The sequence below is a fragment of the Globicephala melas genome, chromosome 4 (genome assembly GCF_963455315.2).
Source record: "Globicephala melas chromosome 4, mGloMel1.2, whole genome shotgun sequence".
Taxonomy (NCBI): Eukaryota; Metazoa; Chordata; class Mammalia; order Artiodactyla; family Delphinidae; genus Globicephala; species Globicephala melas.
This window is the reverse complement of record NC_083317.1, coordinates 61670050-61693909: the sequence shown is the minus strand read 5'-3', so window position 1 is coordinate 61693909 and position 23860 is coordinate 61670050. Positions and strand designations below refer to the sequence as shown.

The following is a 23860-nucleotide window of genomic DNA, read 5'->3' as shown; positions in this document are numbered from 1 at the left end:
GATAAGAAGCTATTAAAATTGTCAAACATTAGTGAATCTACTGTCATCCTGTTTCTTCGACATTTTAAGGAGGAAGCTCTGCTCCTTGTGTAACAGGAATGGCAATTCCACCACAACTGCCTTGCCACCATGAATTGGGTTTGGGAGATGTGGAGTTACAGCCTTCATAGCTGGATCTTTAAGAATAAGGCTGTATGGTAACCAATTTACACAGGTAAAAGGTTGGGAGGAGAGCACACACAAGGGAGAGGAAGAGAAAAAAATGAAGAAAAAGAAAGTACGTGTGTGAACAGATTGCCCATCACTTAGATTCAAAGTAGATGGGTTTATTGGGAAGAAGGAAGACACTGCTGGTGGCGGTACTTTTCCACAGAACAGGGTCAGGAGGGGAGAGATGCTTGGGAGGGGCGGCCATGGCCAGCACCCGTGACAGAGAGCATTATGTGGGCAGCGGGATGCTCTGCTGACCCAGCCGGTCCAAAGCAGACGAGCCAGCTGGTGAGCTGCTGCCAGCCAGAGGCAGCAGCAGGTAGAAACCCAGAGCCGGAGCCCCTGAAGAGTTCATGATTATCCATCTTCACTGGTGCATCAGCACATTTTCCATGTCCACCGCAGTGACGTGCTGACTTTGTACAGTGTCAGTTTGCGGTCACTGATACATCTTGTCCTCCATCACATACATACATATGCTTCTTCACTCTCTATTCAAATATTATCTTCAAAGGGGTCAAAATGGGGGCTTCCCTGGTGGCGCAGTCGTTGAGAGTCTGCCTGCCGATGCAGGGAACACGGGTTCGTGCCCCGGTCCGGGAAGATCCCACATGCCGCGGAGCGGCTGGGCCCGTGAGCCGTGGCTGCTGAGCCTGCGCGTCCGGAGCCTGTGCTCCGCAACGGGAGAGGCCACAACAGTGAGAGGCCCGCGTACCGCAAAAAAAAAAAAAAAAAAAAGTGTCAAAATAATTGAACGAGAGTGCAAGAATACCTTGTATTCATAGTCATTTTTCCTAAGCCAATGGAAGCATTCCTTTCTCATTTGTCTTGTCCTCCACACATTCTAGTAACTGTTTATTAAGGATCCATTCCCTTAGCCTATATATCCAAGTAATGCCTTTTATATCTTTTTTCCGTCCTTGGCAAAGTGTTACATTATATCATTTCTCTGTACACATTAATCCATGGTACAATGTATACAGTCAAGGATTCCGCTCCTTAGTTTTTGTAAGATGTGGGAACATGTATCACATGGGTGAAGACTTGGACTTCTGCGTTGTCAGCATGTGTAACGTAACAGAGTCCGTGTATCCACACTGGTGACAGCAAAGCAGCCGCAAAGGAAACCTTATCTTGTTTTATTGCTGGCACTGAGTTATTTTTAAAGCAACAGGTAGGGAGGAAGAATAAGGGAGATGATTTTAACGTCATCACTTCTTATCAAGTGAGTATGTACAAGGTACTCTGCACATGTGCCGAACACTTAACATACGTGATCTCATTTAATCATCAGGACAGCCTTATTAGGCACTCGTATTTCTCCATTATACAAAGAGGTTAAGTTAACTAGTGCAACTAAGTAAGGCTGCTGGGATTTAAATTCGGGTAATCTCCTTCCAGAGTCCAGGCTGTAAACCAACACGTTATCTAGATTTGTATATGTAGGGAAAATGTTAGGACATGTATCTTTGGTAGTTTGGAGGTGAAAAGACATCTAACTTCTTTCTCCTTTTTTCACTTAATGATATTTTTCACTGACTAAATATTGTTATATTCCTTCCCACCGAGGGGCACTACTTCCACCACCTCCCACTTCCATTTCCATTAACCCTCACCAGCCTGAGTCCACTAGATTAGTGAGACTGTTGGTTCATCTTTGGCACATTGAGATTTTGAGCAGAGAGTCCAGCCTACTGCTCAGCTTTTGACCCTAGGCATGTCAAAAGAATGCATTCGTGGGCTTCCCTGGTGGCGCAGTGGTTGAGAGTCCGCCTGCCGATGCAGGGGACACGGGTTCGTGCCCTGGTCTGGGAAGATCCCACATGCCGTGGAGCGGCTGGGCCCGTGAGCCATGGCCGTTGAGCCTGTGCGTCCGGAGCCTGTGCTCTGCAACGGGAGAGGCCACAACAGTGAGAGGCCCACATACTGGAAAAAAAAAAAAGAAGGCATTCGTCATGTTAAAGGACAGTCCTACTGATCAGTTACCTTCTACTTTAGAGAAATGTGTGGATCGGTAAGGTATTTTGAGGCTACTGAGTACAAAAGAATAAAAATACAAAGAAACCTACACTGAGCCATACCACATCTGTGTGTAGGAGGTTTAAAATTTTCTTTTTAATTTTGAAAGATCATTAACCTATAAACCTATACTTGATTAAATTTTAAGAACAACCTAAGCAACCCAACACTGGAGAGAGCCCTTAAAATCAGGGCCTCCCTGCTTCTTCAGAAGTCATTTTAAGTGATTACCTTTGAGGCCCAGCACTTAAATATACACCACGTGATGATGCTAGTTAAGACTTGGCAAAGCCTCTTAACCAGCTACTACTGGATGCCGTGTAATAAAGCAGTTCGAGCAGCTATTTGAACACTATCTATATGTAGTTTGAAAGCCCTCCTTCTGAGGGCTCTCTGTGGATACAGTAGGAAATAGATGGGCACCAGAACTAGTTTTAGATTTAAGAGTGTAGGCATGGAATACACCTACTTCCAGAGAGACCATTGACCATATCCAATACCCACTGGAAAATAAAAGAAAATCATATCTGAGTTAATAAATTACCTCTCTCTGTACACCCTACTCTCAACCCCAGCTTTTGTCATTTAGGTGCTTTTAATTCAGAGGGGTTTCTTTCAAAGTGTTACCTCCAGTTTAACTGTTTTTTATGGTGTCTGAGCAGAATCAGCCAATAACACCCTCCACCCCATTTAGCAGATAAGAAACCAAAGCTCAGACTTACCAAGAGCCACAGCAGATCGTATTGGGGTAAATCTTGCATTCCGTTCTTAAAACCTCCCAATCAATTGATAAGCTATGTTGACCTCCTCAAATACTAGCAGGAAAAAGACAGAGCACAGAGCACCAAGGTTCCTGCTCTCCCCTACGTTTAAATGTTAAAAGTCGGAGATTTCTTTTTCACTTTAAGTGGTATTTACTTCACTTTACAGTCTTACAGGAGCCCATAAACCCTGGCATAAACTACAAAATACAGCAAAATGATGGTGGAAGAATAAGGATAAAAAGCTAGGATGGGGAAGCATCTAAGAAATGATAAGCCAGTAGGATGAAATTAAGAGAACGAGAATAACTAATGGGGTGTGATGGGGCTAAGATGATGATAACAGGGTGGGAAATCATTGAAGAGGCAATGAGAGGGGGGTGGATGAGATGTTTAACAATATAAATGGTCTTGTCGAAATGAGGGCAGAGTGCATTTACCCAGCTGTGAACAGTGTGATGAGAAAATATTAAGCTGAGTCATTTAAACTGTCTGAATAATAATTGTAATAAGAATAAAATAAAATAGATACAGTATAACATGGGACAGTGGTCTCCAACTGCTCTATAAATGCTGAAAGCAGTTTAGCTATTTATTTTCAAAGCTGGAAACTTAATACCAAATAACCAGTTGGAGGTTTAAAGCATTTTTCTCCTTGACACTTGTGTAACTAAGACACAGTTTTTCACTGTGCTGTTATTGACTTGTCCCATCTTAACGCACTTAGAAAACTTTGGCATTTAAGCCACACCTTTCATCCAAGAAAGGAAAGCTCACTCTTCAAGGAGACTGGGTTTTCTTAGTGTCCAGATGTATTGAGTGCCCAAATTCCAGGCAAAATCTACTCTTCTAAGCTCATGACACAAGATGGCAGGCGCATCAGATTTGAATGTGCACATATGCTTTTCTTTTTATGGTTTTGATTTTTGTTGATTTTCATTTATCACTGGTCTTTATCTAACCAAGCTGCTAGGAGGAATGTAGAAAAGTATTATGATTACATTACATTATAGGGTTTGGGGGTAGCAAGTAATGCATCCTATCCCTAATGCAACATTCTATCTTTCTGAAAGAGCCCCGGAAGAGGATTTAGAGTTAAACCTGGGTTTTGATGAGACAAGTAGAGGATACCTTAAAGCCTGAACTCTTTCAGCACGTTCAATTTATGGTCAGTAGCTTGGGGATGGGACTGCGAGCGACTCATAAGCTGAGACTCTAGAGTTTAAAAGAAAAGCACGTCTTACTGCTGAACAGGATGTGTCATCAAGCAAATCTGACTGGTGATCAAACTTAAGATGAGATTGTATTATCACAGGGGGGTGGGATGAAAGAAAAGACTAAAAATCAGATTTTATCATGCCAAGAAGCTTAGTGTCTTTGCATTACTCTTGCACTGATATCAGTAATGTGGAAGGAAAAATCTGAGGGAAAAATTGAATTAGTATTTACCAAAATAAATTTTCTAGATGCTTGGCTAAAGCTGATATGAACTGTAGGGCTTAAAGGGAGGAAAGGAGTCTTTAGTTACCACAGGGTCATCTGTCAAAAGTTAAAGAGCCCAGAACCAGGGCCAAGATGCATGACCTGAATTTGATCACTACTAATTTAAATACCCACAATACCAGCACCCCCCAAAATCTGTAATCTTGGTGGATTTTCCAGAGGAGGGCAGGATCCTGTTTGCAGGGTTACCACAATAAGGTGTTATCCCCTATTCTAGCTAATTTTTTTAAAGACTTTGGATGTTAAAGTTTACTAATAGCTCTCTGATAATTTAGTGTTGGCAGGAAGGACAGACAAATACTTTACAGGAGATATGATCCCATAGGCATGAAAATTCATCTGTTTTATAATTGTGAAGCTAAACATGAGTAAGATATATCTATATCTATCTATATAAATTCTCCATGATGCTTACTATTTTTTCCCCTTTAGAGCGTGTTTTACCCACAATCCCCCACCCCATTCAAGGTCAGTATGATTTTTATCGTTGTAGTTCTGTTGCTGGGTCATTCTCCATCACCTATAATGTGCAAAGCACAAAAAGGGGGAAGCACCTTGACAAAATTCGCATACAAAAGGAATCATTTTTTTCTTTAAACCTTCAAAAAAAGGTCAATCGATTGCCCTCACACTAGTTGAAAGGCAGGTAACTGGTCTGTCTGTACCTGACCTAACTTCAAGTTGGTCACTAACTGAGGAGACAGTGCTAAACTCAGACAGCAATTTTTTGTTCTATTAATACATATTACAGGTAACTATGAACTCACATATTTGGAACACAGCCGGTTAAATTCTGTAGCTCACAAAAATATGAATCCTGTAACTGACCACCTTATACAATCCAAATCTGAAGTCATTTGTATTACTTGTAAAAATGAATTTATCTATTACCAAAGGTTGAACTCAGCCAGATTACAAGGACATTACCTTTTTTTAAAATCTTGGCCAATTTGGGGGCGTTTCCTTTTAAACATAACTATTTCAGAAAACACAAATAAGAAAACAAGGTAATCATTCCATATTCCTTCTCACAGAAATTTCTACACACTCAAATTAAATTTTGCCTTCTACATCACGTTTAGCTGCAAGTGCAGTGCAGCCCCGACCTTCTAGCTTAAGGGCATTTAAAGGCAAATTGGCAAATAAAATTAAAACAATAAAAAAACCTGAAATGAAACCAACCTACCATTGAAATTAAATTCCAGAAAAAGTGATTTGCAAATAACACTCAAAGACTTGAGAAAAAATGGAAAGTAGGCCATGTGGAGCCTAGTGTGGAAAAAATAAATCCAATTAAACAAGATTGTCGTATACACTCTGAAGGAAATGTGCTCAGAATTAAAGGTAGGAAGCTGCTGTTTTATAAGTTTGAAGACGGATCATGTTTCATTAACACTTGTCCAAACTAAAAATTAGGCCAGAATTGGGTGTAGATATGGAGAGTGTCAATAATGTGATGTTTTGCATATGTATGTATTCACATATATGCAAACTTCCTTTAATTACATTAGAAATGAGAATTGCACGGTTTCAAGGATCAACTAGACAGATTAATAAAAGAATTATTCTTAAATTTGAAGTAGGGGCCAGACTATTTTTAGAAGAACTCTGTTGAATAAAATTCTTCCCTAAAACATTGATGAAACCTGTTTCTTATCCCAGTCACTAAAAATAAGACTGTTAAAATGTGCCTGTTTTTTAGACTTGACAAGAAACTCAGTGTTCATGGAAAGCATCCCATTTTGAATTCCTGACATGCCACAGTCATTTTAAAACATTTATCTTCTACTGTTGCTGCAGAGATTGACACCATTTTATCATGTTGCCATCTTGCAAATATCTTGATGTGACAAACATGCACATATGCGTTTGTCCCAGTGGGTAACATTTTCAAAGAGGTCATGCTCCATCCAAGATGGGCTTTGTACAGTGTCACTATTACTCAAGGTATCCTTTGTGAGAGCAGTTCTACAGCCACAAAGTCAAATATTTTATCTGATCACTCTTTATGATATATATAACATTGAACAAAATGAAGCCAGACACTTCACAAAGGACAGCTGTTTGATATTGAAAAACAATTTGGACCAGGATGGAGCATGTGGGATTTTGTTGAACTTGTTATTTTCCCACAAACGGAACTGTTGATTGGAGAATGACCCTAGTTTGATTTTACATTGTAGATGGACTGTTGTAGATAGCTTCCATAGATCCAGTAGTTTTAGAGAATATAGTTTATCTTACTACTAATACTTAGGGCTTCTGCTCGTAGAAATTGAAAAGCTGTTCATGGAGACTTGGGGTAGCTGGTGAGAGAGGTCGTTAAGTTTCCTGTTCCTTACAAGGACTTTTACTTTCTAGAATCAAATCTGTTTTCTTCTCTTCTTTCCAATCAAGATGGCAGCCCATGGAAAAAAATACTAACATATGGGATCCTTAACCCTTTTTATAGTACCGAAATATCTAAGAAAAGCTGACTGCCTCACTGTGGTCATAACTATAACATGAGACACCTTCATTTAATTATTATACATTGTCATCATCTATGTGCAATCCTACCTTTCCCTCCTAAAGTGTGAAGATGTCTATAAGCAGATGGTTGATGCAAATGGCTTGAAGGATTTTGAGCCAAGTAATTTTCATAAGGTGTTTTGAAAGTAGGAGAAAGTCCCCAAGCTCCTTTTCTCTCCTCCCATCTTAAAAAAAGAGAACTTTCCCTCCTACTTTCCAATAACAGGAACACATGTTTAATTTCAGCTACTTCATTGTTAATATCTCTCTTTGGAGGGTCTCCCCTCCTACCCCCTCTCTACATGGCCCATCAAGGTGATTGGGGATAAACAGCAGAGTTGCAGCAGGAATGTAGTCCTAAACCTCTTCAAGCTGTGATTAAAAAAACACAAGGCTCAGTAAATCAAATGTGTTTCCCTTGGGTTTCCTTCATCACATTGCTTGATTTTCTGCAGTGATAATAATAATACTGGAATTACACCAAAGGACAATTTATATTGTCTGCAGCCAATCAGAAATTTTCAAACTTCCTTTCCTCTTATGCCAAAAACAAAACAAAACAAAAAAATCAGGGTGCTTCCCTGCTCCTTAATTTAAAAGATAAATGAATAAATAATAAAATAGTGTGCCATTTTTTATCTGTTTCTGATAGGTGTTTTTTTCCATTAATTTTAATTTAGGTTTATTTATTCTGAAATGAGTCCTGAATTGCATATATTTTGCATAACTACCCCTGACTACATCGCTGCAGAAAATCCACTGAATTGTAAAATGAGGAAAGAGCCAGCTCTAAATGTTTGAGGGAACTTTTCTCACTTTGTTAGTCTCAAATCATTTCCTGAGGGCTCTGAATACTGAGAATCGGGTAACATTGCTCCCGTCTCCTCCCTACGCACAGCCCCTCATGACGGACGTGCACCAGAGATGCTCTCACATTTAGAAGGACCGCAGGTGCAGAATGAGGTGATGAAACCAGCCTCCCGAAGTAAAAATAAAGGGAAAGAAGAGAAAAGCACAAGAACAAACCACCGTTGTGTGTTTATCACCCTCAAGTGAAGAATTCCCTCGAGCTCAAGGCTCTCTGGCCACAATTGCTGCCACTTAAAAAAAAAAAAAATTAATAACCCTGGCATCTGTCTACCCTGTTTGCCTCCTATCTGATTATTTATTCCAAGTGAACAGCCTTTCCATTCACTAACCCCGTGTGGCTAGTAGGTTTGGGAAATGTTTGAGATTATCTTCCAGGTTCAGGCACTGCACTGGGTTTGTTCACAGCTGCTTGCCATTCCGTTCCTGTTTTTCCATTGATAAAACACATTGTGCATGGCTGGGTTTGCATGATTAATACAGCTGTCTAAAGCTCACTCTGAAAACAAAACACGCCCCACAATTAAAGTAAAAAAAAAAAAAAATTAATGTCCACAAACAAACCAGGCTTGCAGAAATCTGCACTCCTCCTGGCCTGCTTCCTCCCACAGGGAGACTGGTGTTGCTGTGAGTGTGCCTGACATCTGAACAGCCAGATTTCTATCTCTAGAAAGAGGAGATGTACCTGTCCTCAACTGGCACTCCCAGGAATGGGTTCTCAAATCAGACTCCACTGGCAAGGAAGGAAAACAGGGAGGAAAATCCTACAAAGATCCCATGCTGTGAAGGTGGCTGGACTATATCCCTACAGCTTCATTTATTTTCTGTAGGATATAATCCCAGGGATCAATGAGAGAATACTTCTTTTCAGCTCCTTATTATAACGGCAGTTTTACCTTGTCTAATAAAAAATGGTAATATTAATAATAATAATAATAATAGCCAATATAGATAGTGGGCTTCTCATGTAATAGAGTTCTAAGGGCTTTTGCATGTATTAATCCAATTAGTCCCTCCACTCCTAGGAAACTAACATGCACCTTCTCCTACACTTTTAATCATGAGAGTACACCCAAATTCCAATCTACTCCTTGCTGCACCCAGGCACATATATAAATCTATAGTACATTATAAATAACAATTATGTATGCATTCATGGTCATTAGATATGTATTATATATACCCGTCTAATGAACTTTAAACACTCATCTAATTTATTTTATGTATTATAATTCTTATAATGTATAATACAGTTGCCTTACAATCCATACACTTTTACAAAGTCCATTTCCAGACCCATTCAACACACAGAGTTGTATGCCCAACTCACGCAGAGATTTGAAAGCTTCCGTCTTTAAAAAACATGAGCGGAGCTGTCTGGCATCGGCACATCTAATTTCACACACTTATTCAGGCTGATTTACATACACACCTCTATTAATCATGGATAATTACTAGCATTGTTCTCTTTAATTCAGTTTTTCCAACTGTGAAATGGGAAAGAAATTATATTTTTCATGCCTACAAGCTCAAATGGTGTTTTAAATAATATATAAAATAGAACTTCAATTTCCTAGAAAGAAAGCATATTGAATGCAAAATGATCATATTCAGATACACATATGTCTTATAATTTTTAAAGATGTACTTATAGTTAAAGATGTACTTGTATCATGTGTCACGTTGCCTGGATATTAGTTAGATAAAAGTTCGGTTTGGCTTCATTATAGTTTGACGTATTTCGGATTCTAGGGATGTCTGAGATGCCCACACTGCTAACAAGTTTAAATAGAGAAGTATCCCAAGGTCAGAGAAAGAAGACTTTTCATTATTTTTTCACCACCATCATAATACTACACTTAAGAGGAGCTGCCAGGTACACAGTTCCCTACTGTGTGACACACACTCATACACTCATGCACTTGCTGTCGATGCCCGTATGCACATTGCCACCTGTCACACTAATCCATAATGATCGATCTAAAGAACCTGCCCTTTATTTCTGCTCAAAGGTGTAAAGCATGTCCTAGGAAAGCCTTCAGTGTTTAAGTACATTTCTCCTTTCCCACTAGGTGATGGAAACAAGGGTCTTGTTTTTTTTAATAGAACTTAGGTAGCCACGTCAACACAAATTTACAGCAGAATCATGGGCCCTGATTAACACAATGAAGATGATTAAGAGTTGACATGAATACCTGACAACCACCCTCTGACTCCTTTAACGGGAACAGGAGTCTGACTTCCTCCTGGTCTATCCCAAGTGGGATATAGTTGTGCCAGTACTTCACCTAGAATCAATACTGCACCAGCCAATTCAACGATTTAGACCCAACTGTAATAGGTAGCCCAAACCACTGATTTAGACCCAGTTGTAACAAGCACTTTCTCTGTTGAATCCACTTCTGTGTTTTGCTCTTTCACCTTTTCATTCTTCCTTCTGCCCTGTTTCCTAAATGGTTCTTGTTCTCTCCCTGTTAAAATTTTCTAGCAAGAATAATTCTGAAATTTATTCACGCTCTTATTTAAATGTCCAACAGAAGCTTGGAAGTGTTACCTCTCTCAGAATTTACATTTAGCTTCAAGCTAAATGGCTAAAAATCCTACAGCATCAATTTAAAGGAAGGAGAATTTTTAGCCCTGGGACTCTTTTCTGATGCCTTTTCCTATTTTCCTAGTCTGGATCTGCCTACATCAGTCAGCCTTTCCTGGTGATCTCCCTGTATTTATGCCTTGCTGTGCTATTTAGATTTCTAGAGCCAGCAGGGACTTGAAGATGAATATTTTTTTTTTTACATCCAAGCTCCCACTAAATTTTAATTTGATGGAAATATTTCTCTTCTATGAGCTATATGAGAAAAAAAATATCTTTCAAAGTAACAATTACATTTTGGGATTAAGTTGGAGTAATTGACAGTCTTGTCTTTTTAATTAAAAGAAAGAAAGCCGCCTAAGAAGAGCTCAGTGAGATTTGCAGCAGAAAATGTTAGCATGCTGCCCCAAAGGGGGAGAAGACCAGGATCCTGAATGGACAGAAAGTGCTGGTGCAGGTCCCTCTGGTCTTTAGAGAGCTCGCCTCGGTGTTTGCCAGAGTGTGACATTTAGCAGGAGGTAGCAGTGTGCTGTGAGGAGCGTTGCTGGGTGTAGCCAGGAAGGAGGTCCTTTCACTGGAAGCTTCGCTCTAGGTTCAGAGACATGATACGGATCAAGAGTCCTTAAAGGAAGTGGCACTACTTAAGAGTTAAAAAAGAAAGAATACATATTCTTCCAAGAATTCAATCATCAATGCAGTCTCAGCCCCTGACAAATTTCATAGTATAGCCCTGCAAACGTATAATCTTTAATTTTCGTCTGCCCCGTGGCTCCCTCTTTCCTTTTCACCTGAATTTCTTATTCCTGTTATCTGTATTACTTGATCTTCTTTTTCTCTACATTTTCCACCATATTCACCTTGCATTATGCATACACTCTCTCTCTGACATCCTTCAAATAAAACCATAGAAAAAGTTTTGATGTTGTTAACATTCACTTCTAAACACTGGTTACCAGCCATGCAAGCACCACAAAGCCATTATCCCATCTATCTGGAGGAAACATCTACTTCTGAAGAGGCAAGATACAAATTAACCTTAGTAACAACTTCTCTTACACAGTCACTCCGTCCCCACAATGTTCTTTCATCAGCACAAGTCATTTGTAGGTATTAAACAAGCACTTCCATAAGGGAAAAAAATCAGCTTAAGGGGTCCCACCTTACATCTCCCCTTGTATACTGTGGTGAAGAAACACACCTGCCAAGTCAGAACACAGCATAACATAATGAGTTTGGAATTCCAACTTAAGGTGTTCATTTGTACACAGATATATGATGGGAGTAGGCAGACCCCTCACTAGGACTCCACTGTGAAGTGTCAGCTATAGCCACCGCAAATCAGTAGGGGGGAGAGACCTTACAAGTCATTTATCACGCTTCCTAATTGGACCCTGGGGACGTTGACTGCACTATTTTACTCATCACAATGCTGATTGTAAAAGAAAACACTTCCGACATCTCTGTAACACATGTGTACGTTTCAATACCTAGACATTACCATTAACAGAGTGTCTTTGCTATAAATCACAGCTATCAGTCCATTCTACTTTATCTGCCCCATCCTCACAAGGGAGATTCTGCCTCAACCACTCACGTTCCAAACCTTGCAGTTCCGGTAGGACTTTTAACTGCCTAAGAGGATATTGTTTGGGGCAACAGTAGCGTCCTGTGCTTTCACAAGATAAAAAAAAAAGCAGTAAGAGATACCTGGGCCTTGAGATAACTGAGCACCCATTCTGTGCATCATCCCATCCCCTGTAGCCCGCACGGCACCAGCATCCCCAGCCATGTTCTATGTTGGAAAGTCTCTTGGCCATTGTAAAGCGCTTTCTCAATTGTCCATGTGAATGTTTGGAGGGCAGAAGCGACTAAGAAAAAAAGGAAAAGCAGTAGCTTGCACTTCTCTTTGTTGAATCGCAAGTTAGAGAGTAACTTGGGAGATTTGTTCTCTTTTCTTCCCTGGAGTTCCTGAATACAGGTAAGTTCATTGTTGAAAGCTGCTTACTTCGCGTGGCAGTGCTGTAAAAGATGGCATGCGCTCATGCATTGGAGGTTGGTCTTCCTTAAGGACCAGCCCTCCCATTCTGTCATTAAATGAATAGTGTCGCTTGTTCTGCATTTAGATGTACTCTCCACTTGCTTTTGCTTTGTAAAGTTCCTTTTAGAGTCCATGTTTTCTTTTCCTCTGATTTCTAACCATGAGGAACACAAGAAATAAACTTCATTCTCAATGGGCAGTGCACACTAGTTTCTGGCCCAGATGAAGTTCATTTAACAATACACGGTATTTTGATTACACTGTTCATTCCCTCAAAAAAAAAAAAAAAAAGTACTATCCTAGTACTTTTTATGTGCCAAGCTCTCAGCTGGATCTTGGGAAACACTGTGGAGAGCAAACCAGACACGGCCTCAGCACTAATAGAGCTTACAGACCAGACGGGGCAGTAGATCAGATGAATTAAGCAACTTTGCTATGTTGAGGAAACCTGTGTGGTATATGGGGAGCACAGAACAGGGGCACCTTAGCTAACCTGGACTGGTCAGAGAGGCTTCCAGGTGAAAGTGAAGTTCAAAATTAAGGCAGAAAGGAGAGAAGGGAGAGAGGAGCAGAACATCCCAGGAATGCAGAGATCTAGAATCCAGAGAGAGCTGAACAGTATGGTCTAATGAATTTTTAAAATCCGAAAAAAAAATACATTTTTCCCTAATAGTGTCTTACTTTTCCTTGTTTGTGTCTGGCCTGTTTAAAAGAAAAGTGATAAACCAGTGGAGCTAAAAGAGAGGAGATGGGCATTTCTGCCCCTGTTACACATTTAAGACAAGAAACAGCACCTGTCCGCCTGATTGTACAGATATGTACGGATAGCGTATACTGTATGGTAGGTGGTGTTATAGAGGTGAGTTTCCTGGAGGACGCTGAGAGCCTATTATCTAGCAGAACATCTAGAGAAAACTTTCAGCCTCTCAACAAGGAGGTTTGATAGTAGGTTTTTATTTTAGTTGTAGGAACGGTCAGGTTGCATGGCGCCATTTGCGTTTTCCAGCAGCTGCTCTAGAACCTGGCGATGATGCTATGTTTGGAGTCGGTGACGCAGCAGGAATGACAGATAAATCACTGAGGCATCCTGGCGCTCCAAGTAGTACAGTCACTGCGAAGGGCCCAGAGCAGAACCACCGCCTTCACCAAGTTCTGCCCTGCGGCGGTCAGTGCCGCAGATGCAGGCCCTAGGGTAACTCTGAGCACACCACCTTTTTTTAATCCCTTATCTTCCCTTATTTCCAATAAATAATCCCTTATTTCCAAGAGCCTTAACATCCCAGGAAATCTCACAAATTCACTTGTTATCTCTGCATTCAAATGCCATAGGCTAGTTACCTTGTTTCATGGTATTTGAATGTTTTTGATTTTGAAACTTGCAAAATGAAAACACATCTTACATGGATTAAAGGCCATCTTGAATCCCTTAGAATTTAAATCTAAAATGTATTCTAAAACGGATCTGCAATTCACAATTTAGAGCATAGAAGTAGAGAGAAAGAAAACCAGACAGGAGGAAAATCTCTAGCGACCGACCCAAACCTGTACTTTTTAAATCCTTTTTTAGCAAGTTAAATACATGAAGGCACAAAAGGCTTCAAATATACATAAAATGTATATTTTTAAACACGGAAAATATAATCTACTTTGCCCCAACAATAAGTAGATTCAGGGCTGGGAGATAGCCCTTTATGAAATGTGATGATTGTTCTTTAATTCCATCGAGGGGCAAAGGCCAAGATTTTACCCACAGGTGCAATGGGCGTGTTCCAGGCACAACGGCAGAAGTACGTGTTTCTTCTTTAAGACGGAAGGTTCATGTCTGGCCCTAATACCTTACTGATAGCTGACTGAAACAAATTTGCTTCTGGAGTTTTTCTATCTTATGCATATTTTCAGGTGGAGTGGCCCAGGGAAACTCCTTTATTAAACTTAGCCCATTGGGCATTCTCTAACATTTTAATTCACTGATTATTAAAAATTAAACCTCTCAGGCTAAAGAAGAAATCTGCAGGATTTGCGAAGGCTGACTTTGCTGTAAGAGACTTAATGAAACCCTCTCTTTATGTCAGGAGTGCTTAGTGAGTCTGTACTCTCTGGAACCATCCATATCACAACTGAGCAGAGACCGTAGCAGTTAAAGTTAATTCGTGCATCTCTACTCACTCTACAGGGCAATTACTTCAAGCGTGCAGTCAGAAGGACCTCATAGACCCATATATTACATTTCTCATTGCATTGTCACTTCATGCTGTAAAGACGATGTTCCTTATAGAAGTCAGACCTCACCTATCTTAGCTTCTCTTTAGTTTTACTGTATGATACCAGCCAACTAAAAAGTGGAGGAAAACATTCATTCTCTTTGTAACGATGTCAACCCAAAGCTAAAGAATCAGAAATTGATTATTTTCTTTTCCCCAGATTTAGAGGTTTTTTTAAAAAATACATTGATTTGTTTTTATAAATAGTTTTCCATTCTGATAATAAATGTTATGTATTCTCATTATGGAAGAATATGAAAATATATGAAACTATAAAGAAGAAAATAAAGATTATATATAATCTCTCTCCCCAGAGATAGCACCATTAATAATGATATAAACAAGTGTTTCATCTGAATGTTGGAGCTGTCAGTGTACTGTGAAATATTCAGGTTAAAACACCTAACCTGTTCTCCTTTTTCTGCCCTCTCTGAGGCTGGGCCTGTTCCTGTGGCTTGCTCAAGGTCACAGAAGAGGCAGGTCCAGGAGCAGTGTTCCTGCCCCCAAGCCAGTGCTCTCTCCACAGGCACAAGCGCTCTCTCAACTCTTCCAGGTCCTAAGTCAAACCTGACTCGTTTTACAAGCGATTTCCCTTGTGGATTTCCTGGAGCAAATTCCCTCCAGGATTTCCAGTAAAAGTCCTCCTTTCAGATGTGGGTCCTCCTACGCTCTCTCTCTAAATTGGGGTATTAATACAAATTTGTCTTTTTTGAATGAAATGACCTTTCATTGTAAAAATATTTTCTCCAATTCTCTTTAGTATCGAATGTTTAGTTAGTAGAGGGTTGGTTCACTAATTGATGAGAATAAGGAATGAGTCTCAATTATTTTACCATATAATGAGAAATTATGTCAGCATTAATTCTGATTTGGCTTTACTCATTCATTCACCACGGAGCTCTCACCATATGTCTAAGGTGGCAAAAAACTTGGTAAATCATTCATATCTCTGACTCACTCCAAAACAGCATCAAACATCTGAAGTTCATTCCTGGTCGCAGTCAACTCTAAGAGGAAAAGCCCCTAGGAGCATTTGAAAGTCAAGTGTCGGATTCCTTTCTGACCCAAATCTAGCTAAGGGGGACGCCAACTTCCTTTCTCAAATATTGATGACATGTTAAGACTTTTTAGTTTTCCCAGCCAGTTTGATGTATTTCCCTAGTAGTCAGGATAATGATCAACCTATGATATAACTAAGAAAACAGGAATAATCTTAAATGTTGACTCTTAGAACCATTTCTGTATGTTGGCTTTTCCCCTGAACTAGACGCAGAATGATTACTGTGATTCTCAGAGAACATTACTCTAGAAATACTAGGCATTAGGGTTTACAAAAAGTGAATATAGTAAAAGAGAAAATTTAAAACTCTAACAATCCAAATAGAAATCATAGGCATATCATTTTCCTATGTAAAAAGGAAAATAATAATAATATGTAAGTAGAAGTGCTAACCCCTAAAGCCTCCAGGTAGAGCAGAGAAACCATTGAGAAAGAAATTAATGACTTTCAGAGTGTGGCTTTGAAAATTGAATTAATAAAAATGTCCCCCTTTTAAGCTACTATAATAAAAGACTTTATTTTTCAAAACCTTGACCAAAAAAAAAAAAAGAGCACAAAAAATCATAAATTCCCACGGAGGACACTTCACAAATGTCATGCTTCAGGTCCTCAGCATCAGTGAGGGAAGAAGACGCATCACGTCGAATATTCTTATACATTAATTTCATTAAATTTCTTAATGGTTTTAACTCTGTCCCTCGCTTACTTTTCCCAGGCAACTGGAGGATTAAATCTGTTGAATTTGGACCCTCTGTCTCCCCTGAACATACACTCTTATTCATTCTGGCCCAGAAAAAAAGTGCGATTAGTTATTTTAAGTCCTCTAACATGTCATTTTCAAAACTGGGACATATCAGAAGATTGGCCTCATAGAAAGAGTCGTGCCATATGCAACAGAGAATGTCTCCTTGCTCAAATGGCTGTGGTGTATTGAAAAGTGAGCCGTTTACGTTCAAGTAAATACTCTGGAATTAGAACAATTGCACGAACAGTATAAACCGCTAAACTCTACATATCCTACCTGTGAATTAGAATGAATGCTTATAAGCATAGGATTAGAGATAAGTTGTTAAGAGTCAAAGTACTGAAAATCAATTCTTCTCCTCATGGATTCGTTGTACCCTCACCTCCTCTCCCACATAAAATTCAAAGAAGGCAAAATGCCAAAACAGCTCATAAATATAGATACGGAAATTTCCTCAGGTACTAAGGGAGTTACCAAACTGTAAACTCTAGAGCTTCCAGTGAAGCATCCCTCACCTTCACAACACTCATACTAATTACAGAGAGAGAGAGAGAGAGAGACCTAATTATACCACATAATGGCAGATGAGAGGAAAGACTAAATCTTCTGGCCTTTGAACAAAAGAACATCTTGGGTCTTTATTTTCTAAGGTTTAAATTTCATGAGTTCTTAAATAAAGCTTAGCCCTCCAGAAAATTTTCTACCTGCCAGGGATTTGGGGACTAATGAAAGGACCTCCCAGCCCCATATGGTTCTTTAAATGACTGTGAATTCCCAACAATAATTTTGCCTTCGTGTTAAGGCATAGTGGTTTCAGAGAATAAAATTTCCCCCTACCTAGAATCTTAGGGAGGGCAGCTCTTAAGGTATTGATTGATAAATTCATTCACTCAGTCACTCATTCATTTATTCATTTATGTACTCAGACACTTATTCAGCAAATCTATTGAACACATACTCTGTGCTAGAGAAATAGTGAGCTGAGGCTACAGTAGTGAACAAGGAAGACATTGTCTATGCCAATGAGAAAAGCCCAGTCAGCTCTTTCTGATGATGCACGTTTGTATAACACGGCTGGTTGTAAAGAATCTGGAAGTTAAAAGTCAAAGAGAGATTAGCATAAATAAATTTGTCAAGGCACTTGCTTTTTCTGGTATTAAATTATTTTTCCCATTGCCTCCTTGTACGCCTTCATCAGGAGCTGAGATCTAAGCATATGACAATAATGCTTCCGCAGAAGTCTAGAACTGCCTCTATACTAGAACCCCCCAAAATTTTGTCCATTGTATTGCTGCAGTAGATTTATCTGTTTATTTTACTATTTAGACTGGCACTGCCATGCTTACTTTTTAAGTGTGTTTGCTAAAGCAAGATCGACATGTGTTGAGAAGTCTTCGAGAGGCATAAAAATGATAGGTTTCAGGTATATTCTAATGGGTATGTCCAGGGAATCCCTACAGAATTGGTATCCCTGGCAAGGCAATTTTACTCAAGAACCTGAGATTTCCTTCACGTTGGAAAAGAAAGAATAATTGTCAGTTGTTAGGGACCAAAGAAAATTTTTTTTTCTTGCCTATAATAGGAGACTCCTTTTTGCAAATAACATTTCATGCCTGCTCTGGAAAAAAAAAAAAATTCTTTCTCACTACTGCCACCTCGTGGACAAAGGTGATTTACTTTAGACGGCGCAAAGGAACATGTCTTAGTATTACCACAAGATGGCAGCATACAACCAAGTTTTCAAAGAGCACCGCTCAAAAAAGTCCGGGATTTTGCTCCTCAAAAGAGAATGTTCTATTCCAACAGAAGAGGATGAGTAGGAAATAATTGTACAAAATAAGCACTCTGTTCCCTTTTTCTAAGTACAAGTGGAATTCCAAGTGTTAAGATCATTAGTATTTCACAAACTAGTTCATTTATTGCAATAGGGAAGACTTCCTAAAATTTAACTGGTAAGCTAGTTTGCTTTTTAAAGATATTTTAAACAAGTGTATATTTTTGTCTGAATTTTTCTGACATTTTCTTCATAGAGTGTAGTATTTGAGTAATGTTTTTTAAATTATTTTGTTGAACTCTTTTTAATTGGTTAGTAGGGTAGTGTCTGTTCCCTAAGAAATCCATTTAGGACATATAAACTTTTGCCCAAGCCTGTGCCAGTGACTGGTTAACCCATTGCTAGTTTTCTCCTGACCAAACTGCTGCCTAATCAGCCTGCATCCCTATCACTTCAGTGTGCTAGCATTATTTTGTTTTGTTCATCCATAGTGTTGCAGATTTTTAAAAAGAAAATTTTTTTGAAACTGTACTGCTATGGCTTACTTTTAAGATCTGTTGTTCTCTTTTTCTGCCAAACTTTAACTGACAATCTTTCCTAGAAGGGATTTTTACCATAAACCTGACAACAATAACTCTTATTTATTGAGCATTTACTATGTGTCTGGCAGCATTCTAAGCATAGTATGATAATTAATTTAACCGATAGAATAAATTTATAAGAAGCATTTGATTAAACTTATTTTACAGTTGATGAAACTGAGGCAAAGAGAAATGAAGTGATAATTTATAGCTTAAGCAGAACTATTGGTTTCCCTGCTTGCCCAGGTTCCTGAACAATTGCTTGGAATTATTCCATGAGGCCCGGGATGGAGCAGGGAAAAACAAGTGTTCTTTACATGAAGATGATTCCATCACGGATCTAAGCCCCTTTGGGTGAAGAGCATCACTTTGTGACCTTGAGAGGTCCTTCTAAATTCTGAAGAATGATAAACCAAAAGGCTTGACCAAAGAAAGAAGTTGTACTTTGCACAGAGCAGAGCCAAACTTTCCCCAGTCGATATTGACTCATTTAAATGTCCCAGTGATAGATAACCCTAGAGTTATATAAGCTATGCTTACTCAGCTTTGCTGTCATAAAAATTCCAGAAGGGTATAGTGAATAATGTTCAGAGTTTTGGCTGGAGAACCGGGAGCCCTGAACTTCAGTCTCAGCTCTGCCTCTTGCTGTTTGTGTGACCTTGGAGAACTGATTAGCCTCTCTGGGCCTCAGTTTCCTCATATCATGATAAGCAATTCTCTACAGTGCCTTTTCCACAAATTTTAAGGTGATATGCTGATTTCAAAGAAAAGTGGTGAGATCAGGTGTTATGAAAGAAAACAGATGTCAGCGTGTTTAATATACAGTTGAAACGTTAGTGGTCCGATGATCAGTGTGGTCAACAGGTGGAGACTGGCGTTTTATATCTTGATAGAATCTTGCTTCACTTCTAAGGTGAGAGAGACATCAGTTGCTGGCTTCTGCTAGGAGAGGAGCATAAATCTTGCTCCAAGCTTCTGAATGGACTTCCATCCCGCTACAAGTAATGGACTAACTCTTCAAGGATAGAAGGGCAGGTGCCGATGGAATTGAGTGTCTTCGGAAGTGCACCGGTACTCATGGTATAAAAGAACATTCACATGGGGCTCCCCACCAGCCCCCACTCCACACCTGACCAGTTTAGGGAAACTGTCCTTAGATGCACACACAGTCCAGCTGATACTAGTTTTGCTAACGCTGCATTGTAGCCAAACATTTTCAAGACTTCAGACACTAGGATAATTGTGCCCTTCTTCTTGGCATCATAAGAATGCTAGAAAGCCCCGTGCTGTTTGAGAGCTTCTCGTTGTGGTCTCCTTTGGACGGGCAAATGGAAAATCGGGGAGGGAGAGGTTTAGTAGATTGCTCTGAACCTCAGAAGCTTTGCAGACATGATTCTGAAGATCTGACCCCTTTGTGCTAAATCAGAGAATAAAGAGTTCAGCTACTCAGATTCTCTGTTGTCTTAACAGAGTCTCAGATCCTCTGTTAGGAGGATGCCTGGCATACCTTTATTTTTCTCATACTTCAGTGATTCTGCCCGTTCTGTTTTGGCCCATTTTGCACTCAGAGTGCTGTCGTGCATTTGCTGTGCTAAACAGGGAACAGTAACAGACTCAGCCTCTGCTTCCATGGAACTCAAAGTTCACTAGTGAAGGTAAGCATTAATCAAAACCTCAGACAAATGCATTTGAAATTAAAACTGAGATGAGTGTTATGAAGGAGAACAGAGCTTATAACAAAGGGACATAATTTTACCAAGGAGTCAAAGGAAGACATCTCTGTGGAATCTGTAACTGAAGTTTGAATGACGAGTGGGATTCCTAGCAGAGATATCATTAAGCCATAGGCCCCACAGCAGAAAAAACATGGTACCATGGAGCATCAAGACGGCTTGTGGGCTGGAATGCAGAGATGATAAACATTAATGAGGCTGGAGGGGTGAAAGGGCAGAGCCATGGATGTCATGCTAGGGATGTTAGCCTTTATCCCGGAAGCCATAAGAAAGCATAAACAAGTTTCAAGCAGGACAGTGAGGAGACTGGATGTCCAAATCAAAATCATCTCTTTGGCTTGAGAGTCCAAGTCACTTAGTGAAAGCATACCATTCAGGGATGCAGGGCTACATGCTGATCTTCAAAGAGAAGAAAATCCCTATCCAACAGCCATGGTTTGGGCTCCTATATCTGAGCAGTCATTCAGCTGGTCCTGAGATTCAAAGTATCCTATGGAAATGTTCCATATTTACTCCTAGAGATCTAAGTACTGTGGTTTAATTGATAAGGATACTTAAAAGGGAAGGCAAGTATTTGACCTATAGAAGCTCTTCCAACCCTGAGATTTATTTATACACTCGACAAATATTTATTGAGTACCTGCTGCATGCCGGGCTCTTATCTAGGCCCCAGGGATACAATGGTTGACAAGACATGCACTGTCGCTGCCTTCGTGGCACATATGTTCTAACAGAGGAGATCAACTCTGAACAAGCAAATAAGTAAGTGTATGACATGATGCCAAGTAGTGATCGGTGCTCTTAATATTAGTAAATCAGGGTAAAATAATAGGAAGTAACAGAGGATACCATTTTTGAGAAGGTGATGAGAGAAATCCTTCCTGAGTTGTTGACATTTCAGCAGAAACCTGAATGAAGTGACTGAGTAGGCCAGGCAGAGGTCTGGGGAGGAACACTCCAAGCAGACGAAACAGCAAGTGCAAAGGTTTGAAAGTTGGAATGGATCGAGTGTATTAGAAGAAAAGGAAGAAAGGCGAAGGAAGAAAGGCAATTGGCTTGAGGAAAGCAAACCGGGAGCAATATGGTAGAATGCGGTCGGGGGCCAGACACATCCTATCATTCCCCTAAATTGCGGTCAAGTGTACTTTTACATGTCATACTCAGAGTTCTTGTACTTGTCTGCGCACATCACATGTTACATCAAGTATTCGTAGTTGCAAATTGTTTTTTGCCACCTCCAACTGCACAACATTTGTTCCAACAAAACAGTCTCTTTCCATGTGCCTTTCTTTCCATCTCTACCCATATATGTTCCTCTGAGAGTGTTCTTCCCACCCTTCCTCTCATGCTGCTTTCAGTGGAGAGTACCAGACTACCTTTGTGCTTGTTCTCAATTGATGCAGAACTTTTTACCTGTTTTTATTTTGCTAAATGTTTCCCTTTTAGAAATTGGCACCACCATGCACTTCAAGCAAAAAGGTATGGTTCTTATTTCTGATTACCTTCTGTATGTTAAAATTAAGATTCTACAGCAATGCATCGGGGCCTTATACACTTTAGTTCATTTCAATAATCTGTGATAATAATTTCCATAACACATTTGCTACTCTTTTTCCCAAATTGTAAACTTTCTCATTTGCGAAAAACAGCCCCTGATCCAACCCATGACCCCAATATTGCTTTTGAAAGCTATTCATTTTTAAATCTCTGGAACTGAGCAAGTTATTCCCCCTCCCACTTTTCTTAAGTGCCCATGGTTAATTCTTGCAGAGCTGCACTTTGGGAAACGTTCACTGCCCAATGACAGGGCTCTCAGAAGAGCCAGAGAGTCAACTTTACCATCCCTTGTTGGCTGTTCAAGTAGATATATTGCTAAAGGAGATAGAACAGGGTCTCCTAAAACGAAGCACTTGAGCATTTAATATCTCCTCCTGCCTGAGCGTTCTCCCAGGTCTTCATATACCCTCACCCTGCTACACTATACCCGGGCTGCTGGGATATCCCAGTATTTTGTGCCCTCCACCTGCCCCACATAACTTCGTCAGCCACGTGGCATATAAATTGTATACTTTCCCCTACAAAGACAGTGCCATCAGTTCAAAGCTTCAGGATATGGACCCTAAGATTCAAACAATTTGCCAATTCTGAGGTGTCATCTTCACAAAACCAACAGAAATCCCTAACGGTGTCTGTCCCCAGACCAGAGTCATGGAAAAATCTGTTTAGCAGACACCACCCTCCATAAATCTTCATGGTCACCCACTTGGATTGGTAATTGTCTCCTATGAAGATGTCTTCTTCTCTGAGTTTCAAAGGGGATGAGACTACCAAGATCATTCTCAATAGTGAGAACCTGTTCTTGTGGTACTTAGAGCCTACCAGTGAAGCACCTCAGAGATTGTGGACACTTTGTTGGTTACACCCAGGAAAGGTCCAGCACCTTGTGTATGACCAGTGCTAGCAAGTCCTCACAGAATGCAGCAGGGAAGAGGTGACCAAAAATATGTACATAGGACCAAGATTATTTGGGGCAAGAAATATAAACTACCATTCTCTTCAGCCCTTCTTCCCTCTCCAATGCCATTATTATCAATTACATTTGAATCTTAAGTAGCTGGTGTTAGTAGAACGTAGTGATACCACAGAGCTTTGGTGTGGAGGGAAAAATAGGGCATAGGATTTTTTTTTTCAAAGACCAACGAGAAAAATTCCTCGTGTCATTCAAAGAAATTCTAAGTAGTGGCCTAAAATTTCAAAATTTTTCAAGTCAAAATATTTGATGCTGTTTTGATGGAAAAAATATGATAATCCCACTTCACTGTGAGAATACTTCAGCCTTACCCAAGACTCACTTTATAGAAAGAGGAGCTAATGCATAAAGAATTATGGAGAAGGAACCCAAATTTAATTCTAAGACACACGGGTCAAAGAAAATATTAATATATCCCCTCTTCCAATCTGCCCCAGCCTGGAAATTATAGACTGTCATCTCCAGTGGATTCATTCACGCAGAGAAAGCTGTACTGGCGGAGAGCGGAAAGCAGGTGGCGCCAAAGTCAGTCTTTTTCCCTTTAAACATGGCTCCCAGGACACTGAGGGGGGCCTCAGTCTGGGCCTCTAGATACTGAGACATTTAGGAGATTATTTTTCTCCTTTGCTTAACAGTTGTTTTGTATATCATTTATATTTTTGTTTTCTTTTTAGTCA

At 39.9% G+C, this 23860-nt stretch overlaps 1 protein-coding gene across 3 annotated transcripts in view; it reads left to right on the top strand.

Annotated features, from left to right (window-relative positions):
• LSAMP (limbic system associated membrane protein) overlaps nucleotides 1-23860 on the top strand; it is a 650386-nt gene that overhangs the window by 612969 nt on the left and 13557 nt on the right. Inside the window, exons 7-8 of one of the 3 annotated variants that reach the window (XM_060298096.1) lie at nucleotides 4926-4961; nucleotides 22100-22132. The exons of 1 other annotated variant lie outside the window; for it this stretch is intronic. In XM_060298096.1, coding sequence (XP_060154079.1) covers nucleotides 4926-4961; nucleotides 22100-22132 — 69 coding nt within the window. The remainder of the gene's footprint in view (nucleotides 1-4925; nucleotides 4962-22099; nucleotides 22133-23860) is intronic. One more of the 3 variants, XM_060298097.1, reaches the window with a different exon arrangement.